This window comes from Betta splendens, chromosome 17 (assembly GCF_900634795.4).
Source record: "Betta splendens chromosome 17, fBetSpl5.4, whole genome shotgun sequence".
In the NCBI taxonomy this organism is placed as follows: domain Eukaryota; kingdom Metazoa; phylum Chordata; class Actinopteri; order Anabantiformes; family Osphronemidae; genus Betta; species Betta splendens.
The window spans coordinates 7,143,360-7,166,968 of NC_040897.2; the positions used below are offsets into that span (position 1 = coordinate 7,143,360).

A 23,609-nucleotide genomic window follows, 5' to 3' on the forward strand; every position below is an offset into this window, starting at 1 on the left:
TACACATCAAGAAGTTGACTTTGACATAACGTCAGGGATTATTAAGGGGGCAGTATCTGCCACCTGTGCTACTGGCCCACACTTCTCAAGCTTTGGCTTGCGATCAGGTAAGATATCTGCCCAGAATTTGGAATTCCCTCAAATACTGCCCATCTCCAGTTACTGAAATCAAAGAGCTGCTGACCTCACATTTCAGCTTTCAGCCAGTACTTTTTAACCTGGACTCCTTTCCTCATTATTACCCACAACCCACTGGATTTCAGCTTTCTTTTTAAACTCATTATAATCAGATGATGAGTTTATTTGCTGCCTTTACTTATGGCCCCAAACCAAATAAAAGTCTACATAGTTACAGCCCGTGTATCTAAATCACACCGTTTAGCTTTTGTGATGTTTCTCTAATTTGATTTGACCTATTGATCACAGGACCAAAAAATCCAAAAACCAAGGACCAAAACCGTTCTTCCCACAAGAAGCAGTCAAACAAACTGTCTTGTCTGTCAAGTGTCTCATCCTGTAAAAGCCACCTCCATCCTCAAATTGTTTTTAAACCTCTGGACCTGGGCCAGTCCCGGAGCTTTAGGTCAGGTGGATCACTATCCTTCACCTTGCATGAGGTCAGACAGGTAACGAACCTGCATTGTGTTTTTTGAATCAGTTGTTTTGGAGGTGCTTATGAAAAGATATTTAAATACTTAAATACATACATACTTAAATAATACATTTTCACTTCCAGTCTAATGCTTGGGATCCACTGCCTTCAGAGAGCCTGAGAAAGTCCATAATCGGATGGAGCTAGACCACATAAAGACCACAGAGTGGACCATGTGGGAGATGGGATGAGAATGCTCTACTCATCTTAACCTTTACTCAGGCAAGGCTAATCCTCACAAAGTTTAAAGAGTAGGCTGTTCAAAGATCAAACATCCTAATCAGAAAAGATCTGCTTGAATTCTCAGCAGCTCCATAGTGTGATTCCATAGATGTTTGTAGATGAATACATTGCTTTGTGATGGTCCGTTATGGTGAGTGGGAAACACTCCCTACTTACTGTACGTCTTGCTACACGCCCTGACCCGGTAAAAGATGAAACCTTTTCATCCACTAAAGAGGCTTAAGTGCTTTGCTGACACTATGATCCATTTACAACATAAGATATTTAATATTTATTTATTGTCTACAACTAACTGGATATGGTAGATTAGTGAACAGTAGATTAACTGCTCGATTCCTTGTCTGTAGCCTGTCAGTCGTTTGCTGTTTCAGACAAATCGCACCCAGATCAACATCTTGTGTTTACAATGAACTCACTGATTTGACCTCCCGCCCCCCAAAGCATACGTTTCACGGCAGCTTGAGACCGTTGGTAAAGGATAAGCTGAAATGATCAGAGGTTTATTGTAGTGAATTAATCGACATTAGCACAGAGTTACTGCCTTTTATCACATTACATATATAGGAGATGTAATGTGTAAATGTTTATGCCTCCCTGCAATGTTCTTGTGTATGAGGCATCAGTATCAGGTAGTAACTTTGTCTCAATCAGTTGATAGTGTTATATGTGAACACTGCTTTATTTCCAAGAAGTTGTTTAGATAACTCAAATTTTTTAATATCATACTTTAAATCGATGTGGAAACATGTGGTTAGCAGTGTTGCCTCACAGCCAGACAGACCTGGGCTCAAATCCCCTGTTGTGGTGCCAGGATCCAGTTGAGTGTTTTCTCCCACTGCACAAAGACACCCAGTTAGGATTAGGGTTAATTGGTGACTCTGAATTAACCGAATGTGTGACTTGTCTTTATGCGCTGCTCCTGTGATCAGCTGCTAACTCTGACTCCTTGATAAATCAAACGAAACCACAAAAGAGAAGAGAAGGGCACTGTAGGTCAGAGCCATGGTTACGTCACTATTCTTCTCAATAATGTTTATTGGGGATAATTCAAAATATATGATAAACCTAGCAAACCTTGCTATCCAGAAATGACTGGCAGATTTTTTTTAATTTTACTATTTCCATAGAATGCTCTCCACCTTTTTGTTTTTAATTTTTCCATTATTTAATACATCACAACTGAACATGTGGGACCACTGTTACAGACTTTGGAACACCGAGAACAAATATAAAGGGCTACAAAGCCTCTTAGGCCAGAGCCCGCTTACGATTCCCTTTCCGTGCACAGCATCCTTGAATAGACCACACAAAGATCCTTAAGCCAAAATCCCTCCCTGGTATTTAATTCTAAATGAGTAATTACTGGGTGTGTCAGTGTGTCTTAGGTTTGCAGGTAGGCTGGGTGAAGAAGCTCATTTGCACACTGGCTTCAAAGCAAATTGCATTCACACAGATACACACATTCAGAGAGCCAGAGCAGTGATTGTAGAGGGAATCCTCAGGCAACCACTGAAGAACCCAGTCATTTAGGGGGGACAGGCCACTCACAGCTGCCAAGATGTGTGACATGGGGGCATTGGACAACCTGGTGGCCAACACGGCCTACCTAAAAGCCCAGGGCGGTGATGACAAGGAGATGAAAAAGCGCCGTCGCAGCCTGTCTCTCCCCAAACCCGAGCAGTGTGCTGCAATGCGATCTTCCATCGAGAAGGACTTTACAATGCTTTGCGAGAGGCAGCCTATTGGCAAAAAACTTTTCCGTCAGTTCCTGGAAAACACGGCCGAATTTAAGCTTGCTGCCGAATTCCTGGATGATCTGTATGACTGGGATCTGGCTGAAGGTGCAGCGAAAGACAAGGCACGGCAAAACATCATCAACACGTACTGCAAGGCCGACTCCAAGAACTTCCTGAACTTTCTCACCGGAGAGGCTGCTGACAAATGCAAGTCTGTGACAGACGCCACCTTTGACGAGGTGATGAAAAACAAAGTCCAGGATGGTGTAAGAGAATTTCTCAAAGGGAAACCCTTCACAGATTATCAGGCCAGTCCATTGTTTGATAAATTCCTCCAGTGGAAAGAATACGAGAAACAACCCATTTCTGACAAGTACTTCTATGAGTTCAGAACTTTGGGAAAAGGAGGATTTGGAGAGGTAAGCGTACAAACACATCTGCATGTCACTTTATAGATGAAGATAAGACGTGTGTGCGTGTGTGTGCGTGTGTGTGCGTGTGTGTGCGTGTGTGCAAGACAGCTTAGTGGAGTGGCAGAGATGCACTTGGAATCAGAATATGCCTAAAAAGCTTTTATTACATAAATGTGAGAAAAACATGTCTAATGTCAAGGTGACCGTTAAGCTATGTGGTGCATAGACAAGGACAAAGGCAAACATCATGTACAGTATGAGCCACTGTGTCAATCGCATTATTAGTAAACCAATAAGTATTGAAGGATGAAATCATTTATCATTACAATGTTTTAAAAGGTATGAACAATAGAAGATAAAGGCTTGTTGTTATGTTGCTACAGGACGACGGGGGCAGATGTTGTAAGTGATATGCACTGTAAAAAACATGAGGCCCAAACACCCTGAGGAACCTCTGCACCATGACAACAAGCTTGAGTCTATAAAAAAGCTTGAATATACAGCCAAAATTAAAGATTTAGTGAAAGTTTGATCAGATATTTAAATTAATTTTGAGAAATTAAAACACAGTAATGCTTGTAGTATATTTCAGTGATTAAACTCAGGCAGAAGGCTGCTAATACAGTATGTCTACAGCTCAACGTTTTTGACCAAATCCTGTTTCCTAGTGTTTATATATAGTCATATACTTTCAAATCAATCTTGGTAGTGTTACTGTTACATTGTGGACATTGATCCAAATTGATCAAAATGGAGAGCTGATTGGAAACTGGTACACAATCCCTAACAGATAACCTGTGTTTGCCCAGGTATGTGCTGTTCAGGTGAAGAACACGGGCCAGATGTACGCCTGCAAGAAGCTGTGTAAAAAGCGGCTGAAGAAGAAGGGTGGTCAGAAGATGGCCCTGCTGGAGAAGAAGATCCTGGAGAAGGTCAACAGCCTGTTTCTGGTCAACCTGGCCTACGCCTACGACAACAAGAGCCACCTGTGCCTTGTCATGACCCTGATGAACGGAGGAGACCTCAAGTATCACATTTACAACATAGGATATGACGGCAAGGGCGCAGACAAGGGCATCGAGATGAAGCGCATCATTCACTACACGGCACAGATTGCCACCGGCCTTCTGCATCTGCATGACATGGATATCGTGTACCGTGACATGAAGCCAGAGAACGTGTTGTTGGACAGCCAAGGCCAGTGCCGACTTTCAGATTTGGGTCTGGCCATAGAGATTCCCGTTGGAAAGACTGTCACCCAGATGGTGAGTAGATGTACACGAAACATTTATGTCCCGATTCCTTTGACAGCGAGATTCTAATCTCTTTTAAGTCAAAGAGCTCTTTACTAAAAGATCATAATAGGAATCATAATAGTTTTTATACCACATGATAAAATGTCAGTCATGATGAAGTCGGTCACATTAAAATCTTCCAGTGTTTTCTCGATCAAATTGTTTTGAACAGGAATTACTGGGTTTGCCAAAATATCTTTGCAATGTGTGTCTCTGCATCAATTGTTATGACTTTGCAAGAGTCTAACTTTACATTTAACACATGGATGCCGGCGTTTTGACAGGTACTATCTGTAAGTTTTCCCCATATTCATTATATCTTTGGTCTTATATTGACAGAGATCTTCCCACAGTCTTTAAACCTTCTTCTCGTGACAAACATATTACAGCCCCCGTGTGACTCTAGCTGTAGCTGTCTCCTCCACCACACAGCGGGACCATCTGACAGCGTGTAAAACAACCGGATGTGGCCTGAGCGCTGCCGTTGCTCTTCACACATAACACCTGTACTCACTGACCTACCTGTACTAACTACTTTTGCAGCACGGTTACTTCGGGACTCACTTGCAGTAGCAAAGAGTAAGCTCCTGGATCTATGAAAGTCCGGTAAGCTCATTATCCGGTGCTCTGATGCTCCTCGGCCAGCCAGAGTGACTGGGCTAACCTCCCACAGGCCAGGCTGGCTTTGCCTCACTAATCTGCTTAGTGGGCATTACACAAGTCTGTCCCTGATTAGATTGACAGATCCAGGTAAAAACTTCAACTGCATAGTTTGGAACATGCTAGTTTGCAAACACAAGGACTGAAAGATATTCAGACATGAGCTCATATTAATATGATGCTGGAGTTTGAGCCTTGCGCATCAATACCAAAGTCCTTGATTTCCTAATTATCATTATTAAGTAAAGAATGAGGCATGCAAACCTTTTCTTACCAACTAATTGTATATACTGTATTTTGTAGTAGCATGCAGATCTGTGCACCTCTGTACAGTAGCTGTGACTGACACATGATTAATTTCAGTATGTAAAAACCTTCATCTTTGCACAATATGGCACACATTAGGCCTTATTTAGTACAAAACACTGACAAGTGTCCTCATTCTGAGTATGTTTTTGCTGTGGCTCTATTGTAAGTAGCTATAAAAAGACAGTTCTCATAGTATGTAACACCTTCTCTGTACTACACCGCAGATCCAGAGGAGCTTTTAGCAACAGGGCTCCTTTAGGATTTACCCGCGGTGGCTCCCTGCCAGTTTGCAGTTTGTGTGCATTAATGATACATTATTGGCATAGCCACGCGTCGTCTGGCTCTTACGTCTCACTGTTGGCTGGTGCCGCGTCCAGAAATGGACGGCCTTTATGTAAGAGGCTGGACAACGCTGTCTGTGGGCAGAGACACATAACTTTTGACAGGCGGCAGGCTTAGCATTAGCATTAAGCTCCTGGTCCGTGGCTGCAGGTGAGGTCACACAGGGAGAGGGCGGGAGAGATGAGGAGAGAAAGGCTGGGAGGTTTTATAAGAGCGGTGGACACATAAAGTTCTGATTTGAAAAACATGCCATAAGTAAAATAAGGTGGAGTATTTATGTGTCACTGTGACCCTTCCCTCACGATGTGTCTCTGTCTCTCCAAGGCTGGTACTGGAGCGTATATGGCCCCCGAGCTCCTGAATAAGACCCCGTACAGGACATCGGTGGACTGGTGGGCCCTGGGCTGCAGCATCTACGAGATGGTGGCCGGCTACACGCCTTTCAAAGGGCCCGAGGTCAAGAAGGAGAAGGTGGAGAAAGAGGAGGTGCAGCGTCGCATTCTCAACGACGAGCCCAAGTGGGAGCACCGGTGCTTTGACGCTGTGACCAAGGACATCATCCAGCAGTTCCTCAAGAAGAAAATGGAGGAGCGCCTGGGCGTGAAGTAAGACGTTCTCCGTGTGTAGCTGTGTAGAGTTAAACTACAACTTAAAGACTCTAATGTGTTTGTCACTTTGTCAGGAACAACCTGGAGGACCCGAGGAAACACGAGTGGTTCAAGACCATCAACTTCCCCCGTCTGGAGGCGGGGCTTGTGGACCCCCCATGGACACCCAAGCCCAACGTTGTCTACGCCAAGGACACGGGCGACATTGCAGAGTTCTCCGACGTCAAGGGCATTGAGTTTGACGCCAAGGACGAAAAATACTTCAAGGAGTTCAGCACAGGGGCTGTGCCCATTCAGTGGCAGCAGGAGATGATTGACACTGGACTGTTTGACGAGCTCAGTGACCCCAACAGGAAGGAGGGTGCTGGAGATGACGACAAGAAGTCCGGCACATGTATAATGCTGTGAATCGCTAGGTTTGATATTATACACCATTAACATCAGTCTGTACTTTGCTTATTTCTCAGAGAGCTGATCCCTAATACTGACATAAAGGATGAATAATATGTTAGGACGGATGGGAGCAAATGTGGGTGAGAACTCGAGGTTGAAGTGAATACGTTATTCCTCTGTTGAAGGGATGATGATGGTGCTGGTGGAAGGTTCGGTAAGATACGGACGGAGCGATGATGCATCATCTCTCAGGTACACAGCTTCTCTTGCAGGTACGATTATCTAAAGCTGTAGAGGAGGAGTAATTTTTACTGCGTCGCCATTAAGGAGCGTAGCGTTAGACGAGTAAGTGAAAGGCACAGGCGCCTGAAATAATAAGTAATGAGAAACCACGTTTAAATCTCGGGATTTAAACCGTGTACATTTTATCTTTGCTGTAGAATGAGCAGCATAAGTGACATCATAGCATCTAGGTTTCAGCTCAAAAGAAACTACAAACACGTGAAAATGTTAACGATCTACTTAAAAGTCACTCTTAGTATTTATAAGGTAATTTCAGGGCATTTCCCGACCGGCCATGTTCTTTATTGGTTTCTACAATGAAAAGTGCTTTTTACAACATGTGGAGAGAGAGAGTAGCTGTAGCATGTGACCCTGAACCTCATATTTAAGGCCGGTCACTTACCTTCAGACGGTTTTCCTTCCTGCGGACACTTTAGTTTTATATCAATTAAAGCCATTTGTTGTACATAAAGAAATAATTGTACAGAGAGAGGAAGATGATGTAATGTAAGTTTTAGAGGAATGGTCTTCTCCTCACTGCTGTTCATGGATCCCCTCCGCGGTCGGTGTTAGGAGGCTCTTCTTAGTCTAGAGGTGGGGCCCTGAATCCCTGTCAGATGAGTGTGGAGGCTGCCATGAAACTGTAATTGTAAATAGTCTGAAAGAATGGAAATAACCTCAGTGGTGTGGTCCTCAGAGCAAAAGTCCTCTTATTCTAATGGATTGGTTGTATTTGACTCGCACAGTTTGGACAGAGTTTCATTATTACTATTACCATGACATAAATACATATTACACGTGTTTGTAAAAATAAAATCCAACAAATTACTATAGAAATGTCAAATTAAAAGCAGAACTGTCCTTGAAATTTGAATCCTTTGACTCTATTAAACCATGTCTTTTAGAACGTCTTTGCTTTCTGTCGTGAACACTAAACGTTCGGCCGCTCACGTCCACCACCGTCACTCAGAACGGCCCACGGTGTTCCATGGTACGCATGTTCCCTGGGCTATAAATAACCACACAGCAAGTGCTGCTAAGGACTCTGGAGTAAAACCTAAAAATATCAGCTGCATTAATCCCGTTTAGGATGCTGACTAGTGCCAGGCCGCCTCCAGGGTGCTGCAGTGTGACAGGTTCAACTGTCAGCTGATAATGCGATAACCTGCCTGTTCTGCTTCAATCAGTCCTGAAGACTTTCTGCTAAAAAGTCAAACCTCAGCCTATAAAATGTGTTTCTGAGTCAACGTGTGCAGAAAACATTTACTGCAATATGACTTCCTCTTCTTATTATTATGGTTTGCCACATCCCGAAGACATGAGGAGGTGGAAACATCAGCCTGGATTTATTTTTGTCCTCAACTCTTTGCAGTCCCACTCAAGGACAGTTAGAGCTCATTAGACTCTAAGGTGGCTTTTTGCTCCAGCTAAACCCCGAGAGATTATCTCACACATGCTGTAGTAGGGACGCGGGCAGACACTGACGCTGAGGGAGCTGCTGCAGCCTCAGGGGGGCCAGATGAGCACAGACTATTAAATTTAGAGCCCACAGATGATAAGACGTCTTTCAATATGGACCTGATGGTCTTGATCGATCCACACAATCAAGCTGCAGCGTCGAGCCTGTGTCATAACAGGGAAAATGTTTTACATGGGTCCAAACACCTGTCTCAACCTGGACCCACAGCTCACGGGGTTCTGTTCAAAGACTTTATCAGCACCATGTTCCATGATCCACCTGTCTTGTCTCTGGCGCCACCACGTGGCAGCAGACTCGCACTGCAGCGTAAGTGGGAGAAGGCCCTAATATCCCAGACTCGTGGTGAAACATCAGTGTGAGGTGTTTCACTGCACTGCGCTTCACGAGCCACGTAAACAAACAGCAAACATATTTCAAATTCTAGTGTATTATGTAGTTTGTCTCTCACATAGACCTTTCTTATTCAAACTCGTTTTCAAACTGAATGTCGTGTCTGGTGTTGAGGCGACAAAGCCTTATACACTCGATCATTGCAAAAACAGTTTATAAAGACTAAACCCACAGTTTTAAACTTTTAAGATTGTGACAACACAACAAAGCAGCATCTGCCTGGCTGCCCCCATCACAACGCAGATGTCCTATTTATGCTTTTTTTATATTTAAATGTTATAAGCACATGTGAAATTCTTATCTACAAATGTATCTCACTCATTTTTCTACTTTAACGTTAGACACATCAACTATAATTCTGACAAAACCCATTAGTTCTGATTTTGAACGCAAGACATTTTGTATTAATATTTCGGCGACCAAATTCTTATTTGATTAAGAAAAACTTTTGTTTCTTCAAAATCACTTTTATTCCACAATTTATTTTCATCATCAGGTCTTAAGGCACCCTGAAGAGATGTTACACGTTGTTCTTTCAAATGTGGGTTCCTTTCAAGACTGTGTAAACATAGCTTTGAATAAGATAATTTCCTGTAAATCTTTGCTTAAATTCTTTCTTTACAGTGCACAGACATTGTGTTTTGTGACAAAAATACAGTGTGAATTAAGTAAATATGGTAGATAAGTGTGTATATATATATACATTGAAGAGTAATAGATTGGCAGACAATCAGATCAACAGGCTGAAGAATAGAGAAAACTATCAAACAATCTTTGAGACCCAGATAGATATACATCAAGATAGAGTACAGTACATAGTTACAGTGAACATTTTTATTTTTGCAACGCTTTCTCCAGCGCCCCTTCGCCTTAAAAGCACAATTGACACTGTACCTTCCGCGCGCCGCCATTGCCACCGGCGCCGGCTGCCGCGCGGCGCCGGTGGAGCAAGGCGACGTATCTGGTCCTCGAGAGCTCACTCACACGTTGGCTATTGCAGTGGCGAGATGAGTAAACAGTAAGATGAGTGGACAGACGCACATGCAGACAGACGGACAGCACAAGACTCGGTTGTGGCTGCGCAGACCACAACACAAAGATCTATCTATAGTTCCCTAAATATGGTAAGTAGCACAATGTATTTATATGTAGAAAGGGACTTTGTAATTGGCATTTCATATACAGGGATATAGTAGCTATACTTGATTATCAAGATATGTTTCTATGAAGTCTTTGCGATGTGACAACACTCTGCAGACGTGTTGGAAATGTTGGTTCTACTTTCTCAGTTATATTACACAGCGAGATAAAAATCCTCTCAACGTCAGCGGTATCACTGCCATTCACACAGTATGAAGAGATGGAAACGACACTTCCTCACGGCAGGTGGATGTAAAAAAAACATTTTAAAAATCGGTAACAGCAATTACACAACACCTCCAAATGGCTTGGTTGCAATGGCTATAAGTTATCTAATCACATCAATACTAAAAAATAAATAACTGAAGACTGAGCAGTGCAAGAGGAGAATGGGGGGGGGGTCAGGAGCAGAGCCTGGGTGTTGTTCTGGGGGTCTTCTAGGATGTCAGCAAGGAATCATAAAGGAAAGGAAAGAAGGGTCAGAGAGGTCACCAAAGCAACATCCAATATCTGGAACCAGCTCTCCTACTGGGAGCCGAGCTAATCAGCATCAAAAGGCTTGGCCACATCCCATAATGCTGTCTTTGTGACGTATTTGACACTTCCTTCCTTTTTTCAAAAATTTTTAAACACTAATCCTTAGCAGACGTGGGCAGCCTCTGCATCGGGTTTCCTTTTACCATCCGTTCTCCCCTTTCCTACTCTGACGCCAGGACCCTGAAGGTGACACGGCCCAGGTACTTATCCCTCTCGTCGTTGTTGCGCAGGTCGGAGCCTTCTACCCTGCACTCCACCACCCACTCCTTGTTGTAGTCCTCCTTGAGGAGCATCAGCTTCACAGCCACCACGGGCTGCAAGTAGTTCTCCTGCATGGGCGAAGACACAGTGTTCCGTCAGCGAGGCCGCCGGCGGTCGCCATGGCGGCCGTGACCAACACTCACCTGGGCCTTCTTGCCGTAGTAGGGGAAGTACATCTTGTCGAAGCGGCCCTCTCCGGGGTAGTACATTATTGGAACCTGAGCGTCTTTATTCTAGGAAGAACGTGCGTGTTAGTCCGGGAATAGCCGGTGCACAGTGAAATGCATTTCATTGCTTTAAATGAGATCAAATGGGCGTTTTTTTTTTTTTTTTTTCAAATCACAAGACAGGACGTGAGAAACGCAAAAGCTGTCGTGAGTGGAGGAATTTAAATGATGTGGAAAACATGACGTGTTCCGCCGTCGGTCGTTTGCGGCCGAGAGTCACAGATTAGAGATATTCAAATGGCTTAATAATGGCACCTGCATGTTAATCCGTTACGTAATCAAAAATGTGCTAACATCCCTACTGGCCTTATCCTGAGAATTTACATATTCATCTTACCCTAAGGCCGTCAGTGACAGCATGCAGAAAGGAATCAGACACAAAACAAACGAAACGAAAGAAAGGTCAACAGAAAGAGAAGATTGAGACTGTCATCAGTGCGTCTACATGGGAGAAATTAAAAGGACAGGCACACGCACAAACAAGCAGCACGGCATGTGAACAGTAATTACTTTTGTTGTGCAGTTGATGTAGGGATCCCCACGGGGCTTCAGGCCGATGATCTGAGTGGACAACGGCACCAGTGAGTTTTGAACCATTTCACATTTTTGAACAAAACGCATCGGGAGTCGAGAGCGGAGGGGCGGCGAGAGCGGACGTTACCCTGTTCATTTTCAACAGGATGCAGGGCTTGCCCTCGGCGAAGCCGAAGGTGGTGTCCACGAGGCCGGAGCAGGAGTTGAGGCTGTCCCGCCTGAAGCGACACACCTTCTTGGTCATCTCCTCGGTGTTGTCCTGCTCGAAGTACACCCCCTGGGTGCACTCCTCGCTCTGCTCCTGCGCCCCGTCGTTGTATTCTGCGACGAGACGTGAGCGTGGGTATATTTCATACACGAAGGCTTTGTGGATCGGGGGGGTCATTTTAATACACACTCACTTTCGAGGAAGTCCTCCATGACCTTGACGTAGTCGGAGTATTTGTGTGGGTCCGATCTGTTGAATGCTATGTACGGTAGGTTTGGACGAATCACCAGGCCTGCAGGAAACGAAGGGGAAACGGGAGCGGCTAATGCACAGATACCACCAGGCTCAAGTTACACCAAGACAGAAAACATTCCGCTCCCAGGAAGACTCTTCAAAACAGGTCGATGCAAAGAGCTCCATCGGTACCAATATTAATAATGGACGCCCGGTTACACTAACCTGGATAGGGAACGCGGTCCCGGTAGCGCGGCACGTAGTCGTCCAGCGTGAGCAGCATCACCCACGTGGTCAGGGCGAACATGCCGGCCAGGAAGCAGTAGAAGACCAGGTAGAAGAGCAGGATGAGGGCTGCAGGGGGTCAGACGGAGAGAAAGGACACGCAGTGAAGGGCACGCACGGCCTCCAGCAGGCGCCTCCGAGGGAACGGTCCCCTGGAGAGAAACCATTTTGGACCAAGGGGGGAAACGCTACCGCCTGCTAACGAGCGGGAGGCCATTTTTTCACCACACACACACACACACACTCATTTTTTAAATCACATAAGACATAGAGGCGACGCCGCAGCGCTCACACGCATTTACTGCCTCGTTTACGCAAAGCAGCCGGCAGCAAAAAAAAGGAAAAAAGACGAGGCGCCGTTGTGGAAACATCTGACTCAAAATGGTTCACCGTCATCCAGGCTCCTACGGCGCGGATGCCCTCTATGCTGACAGACAGGGGGAAAAAAAAGAGTCGGACCCCTCGGCTTCCTGCAGTACACCCCCCCCCCCCCCCCTTCCCCTCGTTCCTCCCCAACAGTATCCCACAATGCACCTGCCCGGCGCGTGAAAGACGGGGAAAGAGGAGCGAGGGAATCCCATTTGACCTTGACAGGCATGCTAATGTGGGCGGCCATGCAACTGCAATGGAGCATCCCACTGCACGGCGGCACAGGGGCCCGCGCAGCCTGACGGCCCCCGGAGCCTGTAGGAGCCGGCCGCCGGAGGGAGGGTGGCGAGCGGCCGCCCGCCGCGCTGGACGTGACTGGAGACTCCTTATGTAAAATGTATGGAGCCGAGAGCCGTGATTAGGTAATGGGGGGGGGGGCTCTGAGTCTCCTCTTAATCCTAATAATGCAGGTGGTTTGTGTTAATTACAACCCTCCTCCTGTCACACCTTTCTGGCATCACTCATCTGCTGAGGCTCTCGGTCCAGGCTTCTCCTCTACACCTCCACGAAGGCCCGGTGACTCCTCCGCTAATCCCGTCTCTACGTGCCATTTTCATCCATCCATCCATCCGTCCGCACGCGGACGCGTGCGGCGGAATGCGCGCCCGAGCGAGCGCCTCGCGCGTGCGTTCGTCGGCGAAAGTCGCAGAACGGGAGACGCCAGATGAGGCGTGATCCCCGTGAATGTCAACGCGCCTCCGCTCGCGCACTCTTACCCCAGCTGCTGGCCGTGCGCCCCATCAGCTCCCCGGTCCTCGGGTTGTAGATGGAGTCCTTCCAGCTGGACACGTTCTCCTTGTTGGCCGCTTTATCCTCGGTGCTCGCCATGGTGCCGCTCGTGTCGCGTCCGCCCTTCTTTTTTTTAACGTTACAGCGTCCAAAATGTGCCGCTCCTTCCCTTTAAAATGATGCCGAAAAGCGCAGCAGGCGATGTAATGAGGCGAAGAAGCCGGCGAGGCGGCGGTGAGTGGTCGGATCAATGGTTGGGAAGGAGTGGGCGGCGTAGAAAGAGGGAGAGCAGAAGGAGAGAGATGCTCTGGTGGAACAAAAAAAAAACGAGAAGGGGAAGGTGAGGAAAGAAAAAAACCGGTGACGTCCACACAAGCCCCATCGTGGCAGCTGATGCAGTGGGACCAGATGGATCTGCATTGGTTACTGATGGAGACGCGAGGAGACGCGACGTTACGAACATTGCGCGCACCCATTTTTAAGCAGAGCGCACGTTTCCTTCCTTATAATCGGGCGCATTTGACTGAACGTGGGAGCTTGGTGTCATGTGAACCGTCTGAAGCAGATCCTCGAGCACGCGCGAGACCAATGCACGCTGGCGATGCGAGCGCGGCGCGGAGGATTTCTTAGGCGTCGCGGTGAATCTGACGCTTTGGTTTTTCAGTCTTAAGTCTGCTTGTTTTTTTTTTATTGGCGTCTACAGACGCGCTATCGCCCCGACGGGCTCCGGCTTCAGTGCGGCCATTCTGCGTAGAAGTCGCAGCCACTGAGTCACCGCAACAGGAACCAATCCGGTGCAAAGGCATGTGTTTCGACAGCAACGGACGCAGCGCAAATCACTCCACACACGTGCACGCGCGCGACGCGCGCACGCAAACACACACACTGACATGTACATAAGAGCCACTAATCAGCCGACTTGAAGTCGAATATAATGTATGTGATTGTTTGAGCGCGGATATTTGGGGCGTTTGCATATTCTTGTTGCTATGGCAATTAAGCAGCTCTGGAAGCAGGAAGTGAGCAGATATAAGAGAGAGTTAAACAGTAAACTTTGAGACAACGTTTCTTTCTTTTTTGTATTGTATCTGCTGACCAGACCTGATGGAGGAGCTAAATGCTTTGGGGGCAGAGGCTGAGACGCCCAGAGAGGAAAAAGGATGACAAAAGCTCAACTTCCCACCCCGACACGCCTGTGAACAATCCCAGTGTGACACAGAGAGACAGAGAAGAGGAGAATGAGTTATATAATGACCCCTGACGCAGGGTTCAGCACATATGGGGGGAGGGGGCAGTGGTCGCATCCCATTCAGACCCTGCCGTCAGGCTGAATTTCTGGCAAAGCGGCGTCTACGGCACCTCGTTTAACGAGACACCAGGCAGAATGCTAGCGCGCACGCACACACACACACACACACACACACACACACACGAGTCTGCAGCGCTACCTGGGCTAGCCACATCGTCCCTGCAAACCAACCCCGCTGGCGTTTGAGCCAGAACAGTGTGACTGACAGCCACGCTGCAGGAAGTGTTGGTGGTGGATGGCTGGTAGATGCACTGTATGGATGTGTGATGTACACAAAGCTCCCTTCTGCTACTCATCTAAGTGAACAAGCACACAATCCTCCCATTGTTTCCAAGTCCCCCCCCCTTTCTGTGCACTCAATTAGCACCCTCTTCACCATACCAGCACCATGAGCCGGAATACACACCCCATTTGTTCTCAGTCACTCCATCCACAAGCTGCCATAGCAACCCTCACAGAGAGCTTGGTCACATCAATGGGATGACAACCCCTGCATTCATCCACGAGCCTGTGTTTCTGATAATTCCCCAGGAACAGGACAACAGCATTTCCCCGAAGTCTGTGTGGAGCTAAAGCCAGTTCAGACAGCATGAGCTCACTCAGTGTGTCAGACGCTGCTCAGCGTGAGTTAAAATACTATACAAGCAGTCGAATGTCAGGAAAACAACCTGGTACCTTATTAAATACAAAACCATTTATTTTGCAGTGACACAAGTCATTAACAAGTGAATGAAGTTTCATGTGACACCTGAAAAGTTATTTGCAGCATGAAACACAATTTTCCTTACATTACAGGCCAACAGGCACAAAGAGAAAGACAAACAATACACAAGGAAGCCCAACGTTTACACAGTCAGATTCACAGCATGTTATTTTCAGTAATTAGATTACATAATAGGCACGTTTAATAAAACCACAATTAGAACAGTCATTGCAGTCATCAGAGTTCATCAGGTCAAACAACCTGGGTCAAAACTGTATCATATGACATTAGACTTACGGCACTGGAACAAAGGCCTGCACCTGACAAAGTACGACACTTAAAACCAACATGTGCAAATCTGCCAGCAGTTATTGTTTGTGTCCCTGATCAACTTGTTTCTAAATAACCGAAAATCTTTGATGTGATCAAGTTGTTCCATAGTTGACACACAGTTAAAACCCTACAAAAAACAGCTAATAACAGTTTTAATATCTGTAAAATCTAAAGATTTGGCAAAGTGTTTTCTCTCTCATTGGAGACGTCTGCTGCATTTATTTAACTGAAGGAGAAATTTAAATGACTTTAATCCAGTGAAATCCCCTTAAGAGAGAAACATGCACCAATTGGATTTGTTCCAGTCACATTATCTTAAGTTTACTATTGGCATTTAGTTTTACAATAAGTGCATAGAGTTTAAAATTATAAGAGGTGGTCTGGAGGTAAAGTCAACATATTTGGACATGGTAAAATTTTGGACTTGTCTTTGGACAACCACTGAGCGAAAACACCTTGTTACACTGAAGAGGCACCAGTAAACATTGAACTTTGTTGGTTGACAGAGCTTGTAACAACCGCTCTGGAACCTTTTTGAATACTGCGGTATCATGACCCAAAGGCCCAGGAGCCTTCTTCAGTCCTGAGGAGGATTGTGTACGAGTGTGATGTAAATCATTTTAATTTCTTACAGATGATTGCTACAAGTCCATAAATTAAAGCTGGTGATTAGCGCCCCCAGGTGGGGAAATGTCAAAAATCTAACTATCTGAAAAAAAAAAATAACTAGATGAAGAGGCACCAGTGACTTTAGAGTTGGAATAAATGACAGATGAGGCCACTACGGTGTCAAGAAATCAAGTGCAGGTATCATAATTAGTGTGCAAATCAAGGCTGTGGAGGTGGTCGGCCTCCAGCAGACTGGTACTGGACCTATCAAGACTTGCTGTACCAATTCATGGAGCGCCGGATGGCCCTCTCCCAGCTCTGGAGGGCGTGGACGTACTCCCGGCTCTGGCTGCCAGCACCTTCCTTGTTAGCACCTTTGGGGACAAACACTCTATCTGTGTTTTGGAGCTTTTTCAACTCATCCCTGGTCTTCCAGAAACCTGTAACGACAGAGAAAGTACTAACACAAATCCATACAGAACAGGAAGTCTGTGAATTCAATGTCTGAAGGGGCCAGAATTATACCCCGAATCCGACTAATTCTTCCCAGATACATGACTCACTTTCATTCCTTTACACCACCTGATTCAGGCCTTTTACCATACAAGGTCACATCCTTGTGGTTTATTTGATTTCTTTGAGCAGTGACTAATGTATAACAGCCTAATTACATAATGAGAATAATTACATGAAAAACAGGTTACATAACAAACAGCAGCAGTTCCTTTTGCTTCGTGTGCCACTGTCTGAGAAAATAAAAATAGGACTGAACATCAAATAAAAGCACCACGTGTCTCAGTATATTTAGAGAAAAATTAAGTGCTACAGTGAAACTAAAAAGACATTAAAGTATTTAGCCACTTTACATCTTATCTGCAGAAACACACTGTAGTGTGCAAGATTATCCTCTCATGCATTCAGCATAATGCATGTGCAGTGTAGGTTGTGTTTCTGCATACCTACTCCCAGTCCAGCTACGAAAGCAGCCCCCAAACACGACATCTCATGATGTTGGGGTCGGGCTATCTTTCTGCTAAACAGATCTGAGGTCAGCTGCATGATAAAGTCGTTGGAAGATACACCACCATCCACCCTACAAACATAAAAGTAGAGAGAGCACTTAGTATCATGTTTGCTGGCTCATATCCAGGTCCTATACATCGATCCTGTTGGGCATCGAGCAAGGGTTCAGTCTTGGTCAAAAGGATACAGCAGCTTATGGTTCTCCCTCCTGTACAACAAACCAATATGTTGATAATAGTTAACTTTACCTGATCTTTCTGATAGGGATGCAGGTTTCTCTTAGCATGGTCTCATACAGCTGCTTGTTTCTGCAACAAAGAAGAAAAAACGGTTAGGAAACAACAACCACACCAAAGGATTTCTTAAAAATGAATGAGACAATATTATTATTTTTCAACTTATGACCAAGATTTCACGAAAACGTGCTTTGTGCCCAACACTGACTCATTTACAGCAATGTAAACCCTGGAATAAATCAGGGTGAAATGAATTAAACTCACCTGAAAGCAATAGACTCCAATATGGCACGAACTAGATGGCTTTTGGTTGTGGAAGGTTTAAGGCCCATGAGGGAAGCACATGCTTTAGGATCGTTCAGAGGAGCCTTTAAATGAATAAAGCAAAAAAAAAAAGTTTAAAGCCACGGCTGTTTTACTTGCTTACTATAGGAAGCTCTTGATTAGGAACATTTTTGTAATACAAGCTTTGCATACAAAACACACAACATTTAGGGTGGACACTTACAAAGTCAGTTCACATTGGGAGAGCAGAAAGAAAAGAGACAGATTACTATAGAGTGAAGATGAGAAAATGGACATGAATGGTATGTCACCCTACAGACGCATGGCTTTGTTTTAGATAATAATACGTGGTATCCACATCTACCTGTAGGCCGCTGAAGGAAGGTACAAAGCACACACCATCAGAGTCACTGACACTGTACGCTATGGCGCTGGTGTCCTGCACATCAGAGAAGAGGTCTGTAACAGCAAACAGATTCCATGCATCACATCTCATTCAGTGTAAACACTTAATCATCATTTAATTAACGCGGCACCTTGTACTCAGCTTGCTTACCCAGCTCCTGTGCCCAGGTGATGGCTTTGCCGGTGTCTGCTGCATTGCCTTCTGCCAGGTACACCACCTCCTGGCCAATCTTCCAGCCCACCAGAGGGTACAGGCCTAGAGGACAAACTCTGGCCTTCAGAACAAATGTGGATGGACGCTAAAGCAATGCTCCCTGTTCAACTGTTCAACATGGCTCTTCATCTATCTGATACTGTGCACCATATTTTGCACTTCTGTCTTTTCAAATTCTGAAGCTCACTTACAAAATGTTATGAGCAAATACTGTATGTTTTGAGTCTGACTTGTTTCGGAACATATTCTTATTAGAAACCATTTTTTCCCCTAAACATGAATACTAATACGAGTGTTTTGATTTACCTGCTACAGAAGTGTGAGGTTTGTTCCCTGTGTTAATATCCATGAAGGTCCCCGTTCCCATGGTGATTTTTACATCACCAACTTCGAAGCAACACTCTCCAAACATTGCCGCCTGCTGGTCTGCCATCTACAGGAAGAGGAAGTCAGTGTTGAGTAAAAAAAAAAAAAACAAAACAAAAAAAAACAATAACCTGAAGATAATTAGTTTTAAATGAGCAGCACTGAAACTGACTTTGGACTATGGGAAGTCCAAAGTCATTTACAGTACTGATAAGTATTTTGAAGTATTTGGTATTAAACAATCTATAGTTTCAATTTATTCCTTTGTGTCTTTGTTCAAATACATCGTCTTACTCGTTTTCTCTGTCACTGCATTGGCTGTTATTGTGTATTCATGTATTTATATATATTTCCACATTTATTTGTCACTAAATTAAACAGGTAAACACAAGCCATGTCATCTGCTGCTGATTAGCGAAATCTCCCTAATAAAGATTTCTTTTACAACATAATGGTGGTGACACACAGGCATAAGTAAACTTAGAAAGTCACAATGAGAGCTGCTTTATCAGAGTCACAAAGATAAGTGTGTGCTATGCCAAGAGCTCAACAACTCACCACTGACATGATGGGAATAGGAACACCGAAGAGAGACGGGTCTGTGAAGCCAAAGTTGTGGCTGGTGCATCATGATGATGACAAAAAACAAACGTTAAAAACAAGACACTGGGGGAAAAGGTCAGCACAGTTCAGATGCTTCTTATACTGTGGCTAAAAGCGGATGCTCGTGTTCAGCGAGAGAAGTGCTGGATTTTAAAAAGACTGTTGACTCACTTTGTATTTTCTACTTTGGGGAAAATAGGAAGAGGCAGAGAAACAAGAGAGCAGAGGAAGCCACTCCAGCACATCTGTGAAAAGTCATATTGCAGAAGTATGAAAACAAATGTCTGGCAGGAAGAAAACAGGAAATACAAATGATTTGCAACAGACCTGATAAGAGTCAAAAATCCCTGTAGAGCTGGCATTAGAGTAATCGGTGGCGTGGACATGTCCTGTAAAAGTCAATTATTAATCAATTAAATACCCCTTTGCTGGATGTATGAAAATGTGGGAGAGCTGCATTCACAAGGAGCGAGCTGCAGTAAAACATTTCTGGGGAGTTTAATCTGCAGAGTAATAGGATTGGAAACACAGAAACACTGTGTGGATCTTTAAAATCTCTTGTTTGTAATACAACTCCACAAAAATATTATGCTAATGTTTTAAGCAGAATTTGTGCTAACAAACAGAAAAACACACCTTTTGTGAGTTTAAACAGCAGCCAGGTGTCTATTGTTCCAAAGCAGCAGTTGCCTTCAGCTACCGCTTGGCGAACCTGGAAAAACATGCAAATAAACAAACCAAGTCCTGAATGAACTAGGCTTAGTTTATTGTACTTTTACAGGTTGGTTTTGCTTTCTTATAACGAACTTATCTACTTAGCATTAGCCTGTTGAGGGGTTTGGTTGTTTGCTCTGCTGTGTATCATGCCATGATATTTGTTTGTTCAGAAGATGATTATAATTGCTGATATATTCGAATTCCACTATCTTGGGGTAAAGGATTCAATCGTCTGTCTTTTCTTTAAACTGGCATTATTTTGGCATTAGCACCTACTGCGACTCTGGGTAAATAGTGCTTCATGCCAGAGAACGGTAGCAGTGTTTACCAAAGGCTAACATGCATCACAACTGTTCCAGAGTCACAGGTAACTAGACTAAATGTCAGCCTATGCACACACACCTGCTTGTAGTGTGTTAAGGCCCAGACAAGGCGGAAGGTAACATGCTGAGTAGAGAAGACGATAAGACTTGCGGCAAGCAAGCGCTTCTGCCTAGTCAGGAAATACAGCATCTTCGTCATACCATGGATTCCCTGGGGACGTTGAGGAAAGAGCGAAAGTCAGCCTTCACATCATTGTACCTCATCCACCTAAAAATGAATATTACAGGCAGGAAACGACTTACTTTCAAGGTATAGGATCTATTCCAGGACTTCACCAGGTCTGCAGCACGCTGATCCTGCCAACTGATGAAGTTGTGGAAGGGAACTCCAGTTTTCCTGTCAGAGCAGAACAAAAAGGCAGGATCACTAGATGTTCAACAGAGGATGTCCACCAGGTTTGCATCTTCAAGGCAATAAAAACTAATCTGATCATTTTTTCAACTCAATTTACCTGTCCCACGTGGTAAAGGTGCCTCGTTGTGTTGAGATGCCCAGGGCCTGTATCTGTGTCATGTGCACTCTTGCATCTGTGCACAAACATGAGAATGTCTAAGTCATTACAGAGAAAATAGAGACAGGATTCAATCTCTACAATAAACAATCCTGAAATAAATACCTTTTCCCCTTTCATTCAAATCAAGTATTAAAGCCAGTATATCACTTGTGGGACTGTTACTTACACTTAACATAACATTTACCCAATATTATGGGATAGTGTGTTCTATTGGGTGCACTTAGGGTGTGTCTATTACATGAAATACGATGATGTGGTCATGTAAAACCGCTCCATTCCTAAGGCTCTATTGTGTGTAATAGATGAGTGGAGGAGGCTACCGAACCGGTTGGACCGTACCCTGCACCGCTCCTCTGATCACCCAGACGAAGCCGTTCCACAAAGCCTCCGGGTCCAACTCCACATGTCCCACCTCGGGATACAAGGGAGCAACCTGGGGAACGTGCACCACAACACGATCAGCCTCTGAGCAACGCTTTGTGCGTGCTGCGTGGAAGTACAGAAGTACCGAAGGGCGGCGAGCAGTACCTTGGTGGAGCATGATCCTCGCACGTTTGCCTCCTTGTCATAGACGTGACATCTGATTGACGTGGTACCGACGTCCGCCGACAAAATGAAGCTTTCTTTCTTGAACCCGTTTCTCTGGCTCCCCATTAAAGAGAGGCTAGTGCCGGTTGTCTTCGAAGTAGCCCGTGTCCAGAAATCTGATGCTCTTCGTCCACAGGTTGTTCAGTCCAGCAGTGGCTGGAAATCGACCTTCGGACCGTGGGTCCAAACCCAGTTACAGCGTTGCCTGACCTGCTCAGCACAAACACTCATAGAGAGTAAAGCGTCTAAGGCTCGGCTACTCTACCAGTCAGTCCACTCGTGTCTGCTGAATAACCAGCACCGACTGTAACTAGCTCAAATCACAACTAGCTACAGTAACTCGGGCTAAGCTAGCAGCTAGCATTAGCTAACTTTCTGTCTACTTGGCCGCCGGTCACAGCGTTAAGTTAAGTTAAGCGCGTTAGTAGCTTCGGAAAATATCCCTAAATATTTTTTGATCCCTTAATATTACGCCCTTCTGCCCATTGGACCAGCAACATGGGCTCATGGCAGTGAAGCCGATATAATGAGGTTATAGACATGCGCACGTAGACGCCGCCTGACTGGCTTCTGTCATTCGTGACAGTGCGTCAACTGCTGCGTCATCTTATGTCGGGAAACCTGCGCTTTAAGCGCGTTTCAATCATCCTCTCTGCTCACTCATCCAGGTCACTGCAGGTTTCCAGCTGTCAGAGAGTCAGAGAAGCATTAATATTAGAGTCTGTTAGAATAGATTAATGAGCAGATTTCTTCAAAAATAGATCTTTATGACGACTATGACACGAATATAATATATGTAATCATAACTTATTTTGAAATGTATTACTGTATTGATAGCGTATTTATTTCATTTTTTTTTTGCTAATGCACAAAAAAATTATCGTTATGTCACCAGATTGTTAAATTTCTAATTTAATCTGTGCATGACTTTTTATTATTATTATTTACTATTTCAAGTTTTAGTTGTCATACTAGTGCCATTAAACTGCCAGTAACGCTAAACTGAGACTGGACAGAGCGAACAACGCAGTAGAGCCCCGATCCAACAAGGCGACAACCTAGACGCGTTCCTAAACTCTAATCATTTTGCATCTACGCGTTAATGCGCGCGAACATCTATGCAGCTGTGACGCAGACTCTTAAAGTGAACGTACACTCATTTTCGGCACCCGTACAATCAGTAACACGCGTGCGCAATTTTCAATTTAGAAAAAAAAATCGGATGTAGGTGTTTTTAGCTGATCACGTCTTTCCATATACGATTTTTACAATCTGGGCTATTGTAACAAAGTTATGGGCATGAAAACTATTAAAATATGTATGAATATGAAACATTAATATGTCCCAGGTAGGTTTTATCAGGTAATTTGTAATTTGTCTTTAACCAGGAAAGGTATCATGTAGGTATGACAGTGTGAACACCAAACAGAACAAGACTTTTTGCTACATTCTTAAAAAAGTTGCCCTCAAATATTTTTACTTTGTTGTGAAGCATCCGAGGTCAGAGATTCATTAGAAAATTACATCATGACCCAATGTCCCAAGTGTCTCCTGGTTCAACACACCTATGGCTCAGGGTGAGTTTATATCTTTGACAGCAAGCACATATTTTTAGCTGGTCTCTTAATGTCTTCATATGTTATTCTTACAATCTGGGCAATTGTAACAAGAACTAGAGATTTGGCAATAACATATGTAAGAATGCATTTAAATCATAATTTTTATTCTACTGAAACTAATGAAAACTGCTAAAGCAAAGGTGAACAAGGTGACGGTGACATTCAGCATCAGACAAAAAAGGAAATTTGTCTACCTGTATTTGCTTAAAACTATCATTTTATTCAAATGTGTTCAAATACACCTTTACTAGTTTAAAATAGTTTAAGCAAATTATTACTTTTTTCCAGTAACTCTTGTTTCTTAGCCCAAAAGC

The 23,609-nt window shown here is 44.5% G+C and overlaps 3 protein-coding genes and 1 long non-coding RNA gene across 5 annotated transcripts; 2 read left to right on the top strand and 2 right to left on the bottom strand.

The window, feature by feature from the left end:
* Positions 1–104: 104 nt before the first annotated feature.
* On the top strand, positions 105–7,844 carry grk7a (G protein-coupled receptor kinase 7a). The gene is made up of 4 exons (XM_029131453.3): positions 105–3,050; positions 3,854–4,309; positions 5,975–6,255; positions 6,333–7,844. The coding sequence occupies exons 1-4, from the start codon at positions 2,454–2,456 to the stop codon at positions 6,664–6,666; spliced, it is 1,668 nt and encodes a 555-aa protein (XP_028987286.1). The 5' UTR covers positions 105–2,453; the 3' UTR covers positions 6,667–7,844.
* Positions 7,845–9,249: 1,405 nt separating this feature from the next.
* Positions 9,250–14,039, bottom strand: LOC114844898 (sodium/potassium-transporting ATPase subunit beta-3-like). The gene is made up of 7 exons (XM_029132574.3): positions 13,375–14,039; positions 12,170–12,298; positions 11,904–12,002; positions 11,630–11,823; positions 11,479–11,529; positions 10,885–10,974; positions 9,250–10,809 (listed from the first exon to the last, which is right to left on the bottom strand). Exons 1-7 carry the CDS (start codon positions 13,484–13,486, stop codon positions 10,642–10,644), a joined length of 843 nt encoding a protein of 280 aa, XP_028988407.1. The 5' UTR covers positions 13,487–14,039; the 3' UTR covers positions 9,250–10,641.
* Positions 14,040–15,368: 1,329 nt separating this feature from the next.
* On the bottom strand, positions 15,369–21,750 carry gk5 (glycerol kinase 5). 2 transcript variants are annotated; one of them, XM_029132513.2, is made up of 16 exons: positions 21,617–21,750; positions 21,428–21,521; positions 21,026–21,101; positions 20,817–20,910; positions 20,593–20,724; positions 20,110–20,185; positions 19,801–19,862; positions 19,645–19,718; positions 19,429–19,489; positions 18,811–18,937; positions 18,442–18,546; positions 18,250–18,344; positions 17,865–17,968; positions 17,613–17,672; positions 17,301–17,434; positions 15,369–16,781 (listed from the first exon to the last, which is right to left on the bottom strand). In XM_029132513.2, exons 1-16 carry the CDS (start codon positions 21,740–21,742, stop codon positions 16,609–16,611), a joined length of 1,593 nt encoding a protein of 530 aa, XP_028988346.1. In that variant the 5' UTR covers positions 21,743–21,750; the 3' UTR covers positions 15,369–16,608. The 2 variants fall into 2 exon arrangements, with proteins under 2 accessions (XP_028988346.1, XP_028988347.1); XM_029132514.3 differs by lacking the exon at positions 21,617–21,750 and having other exon boundaries at positions 21,026–21,123; positions 21,428–21,526.
* On the top strand, positions 20,835–21,773 carry LOC114844856 (uncharacterized). Its single transcript, XR_003783775.3, has 2 exons — positions 20,835–20,969; positions 21,391–21,773. It is a non-coding gene; the product is annotated as an uncharacterized LOC114844856 (long non-coding RNA).
* The last annotated feature ends 1,836 nt before the right edge of the window (positions 21,774–23,609 follow it).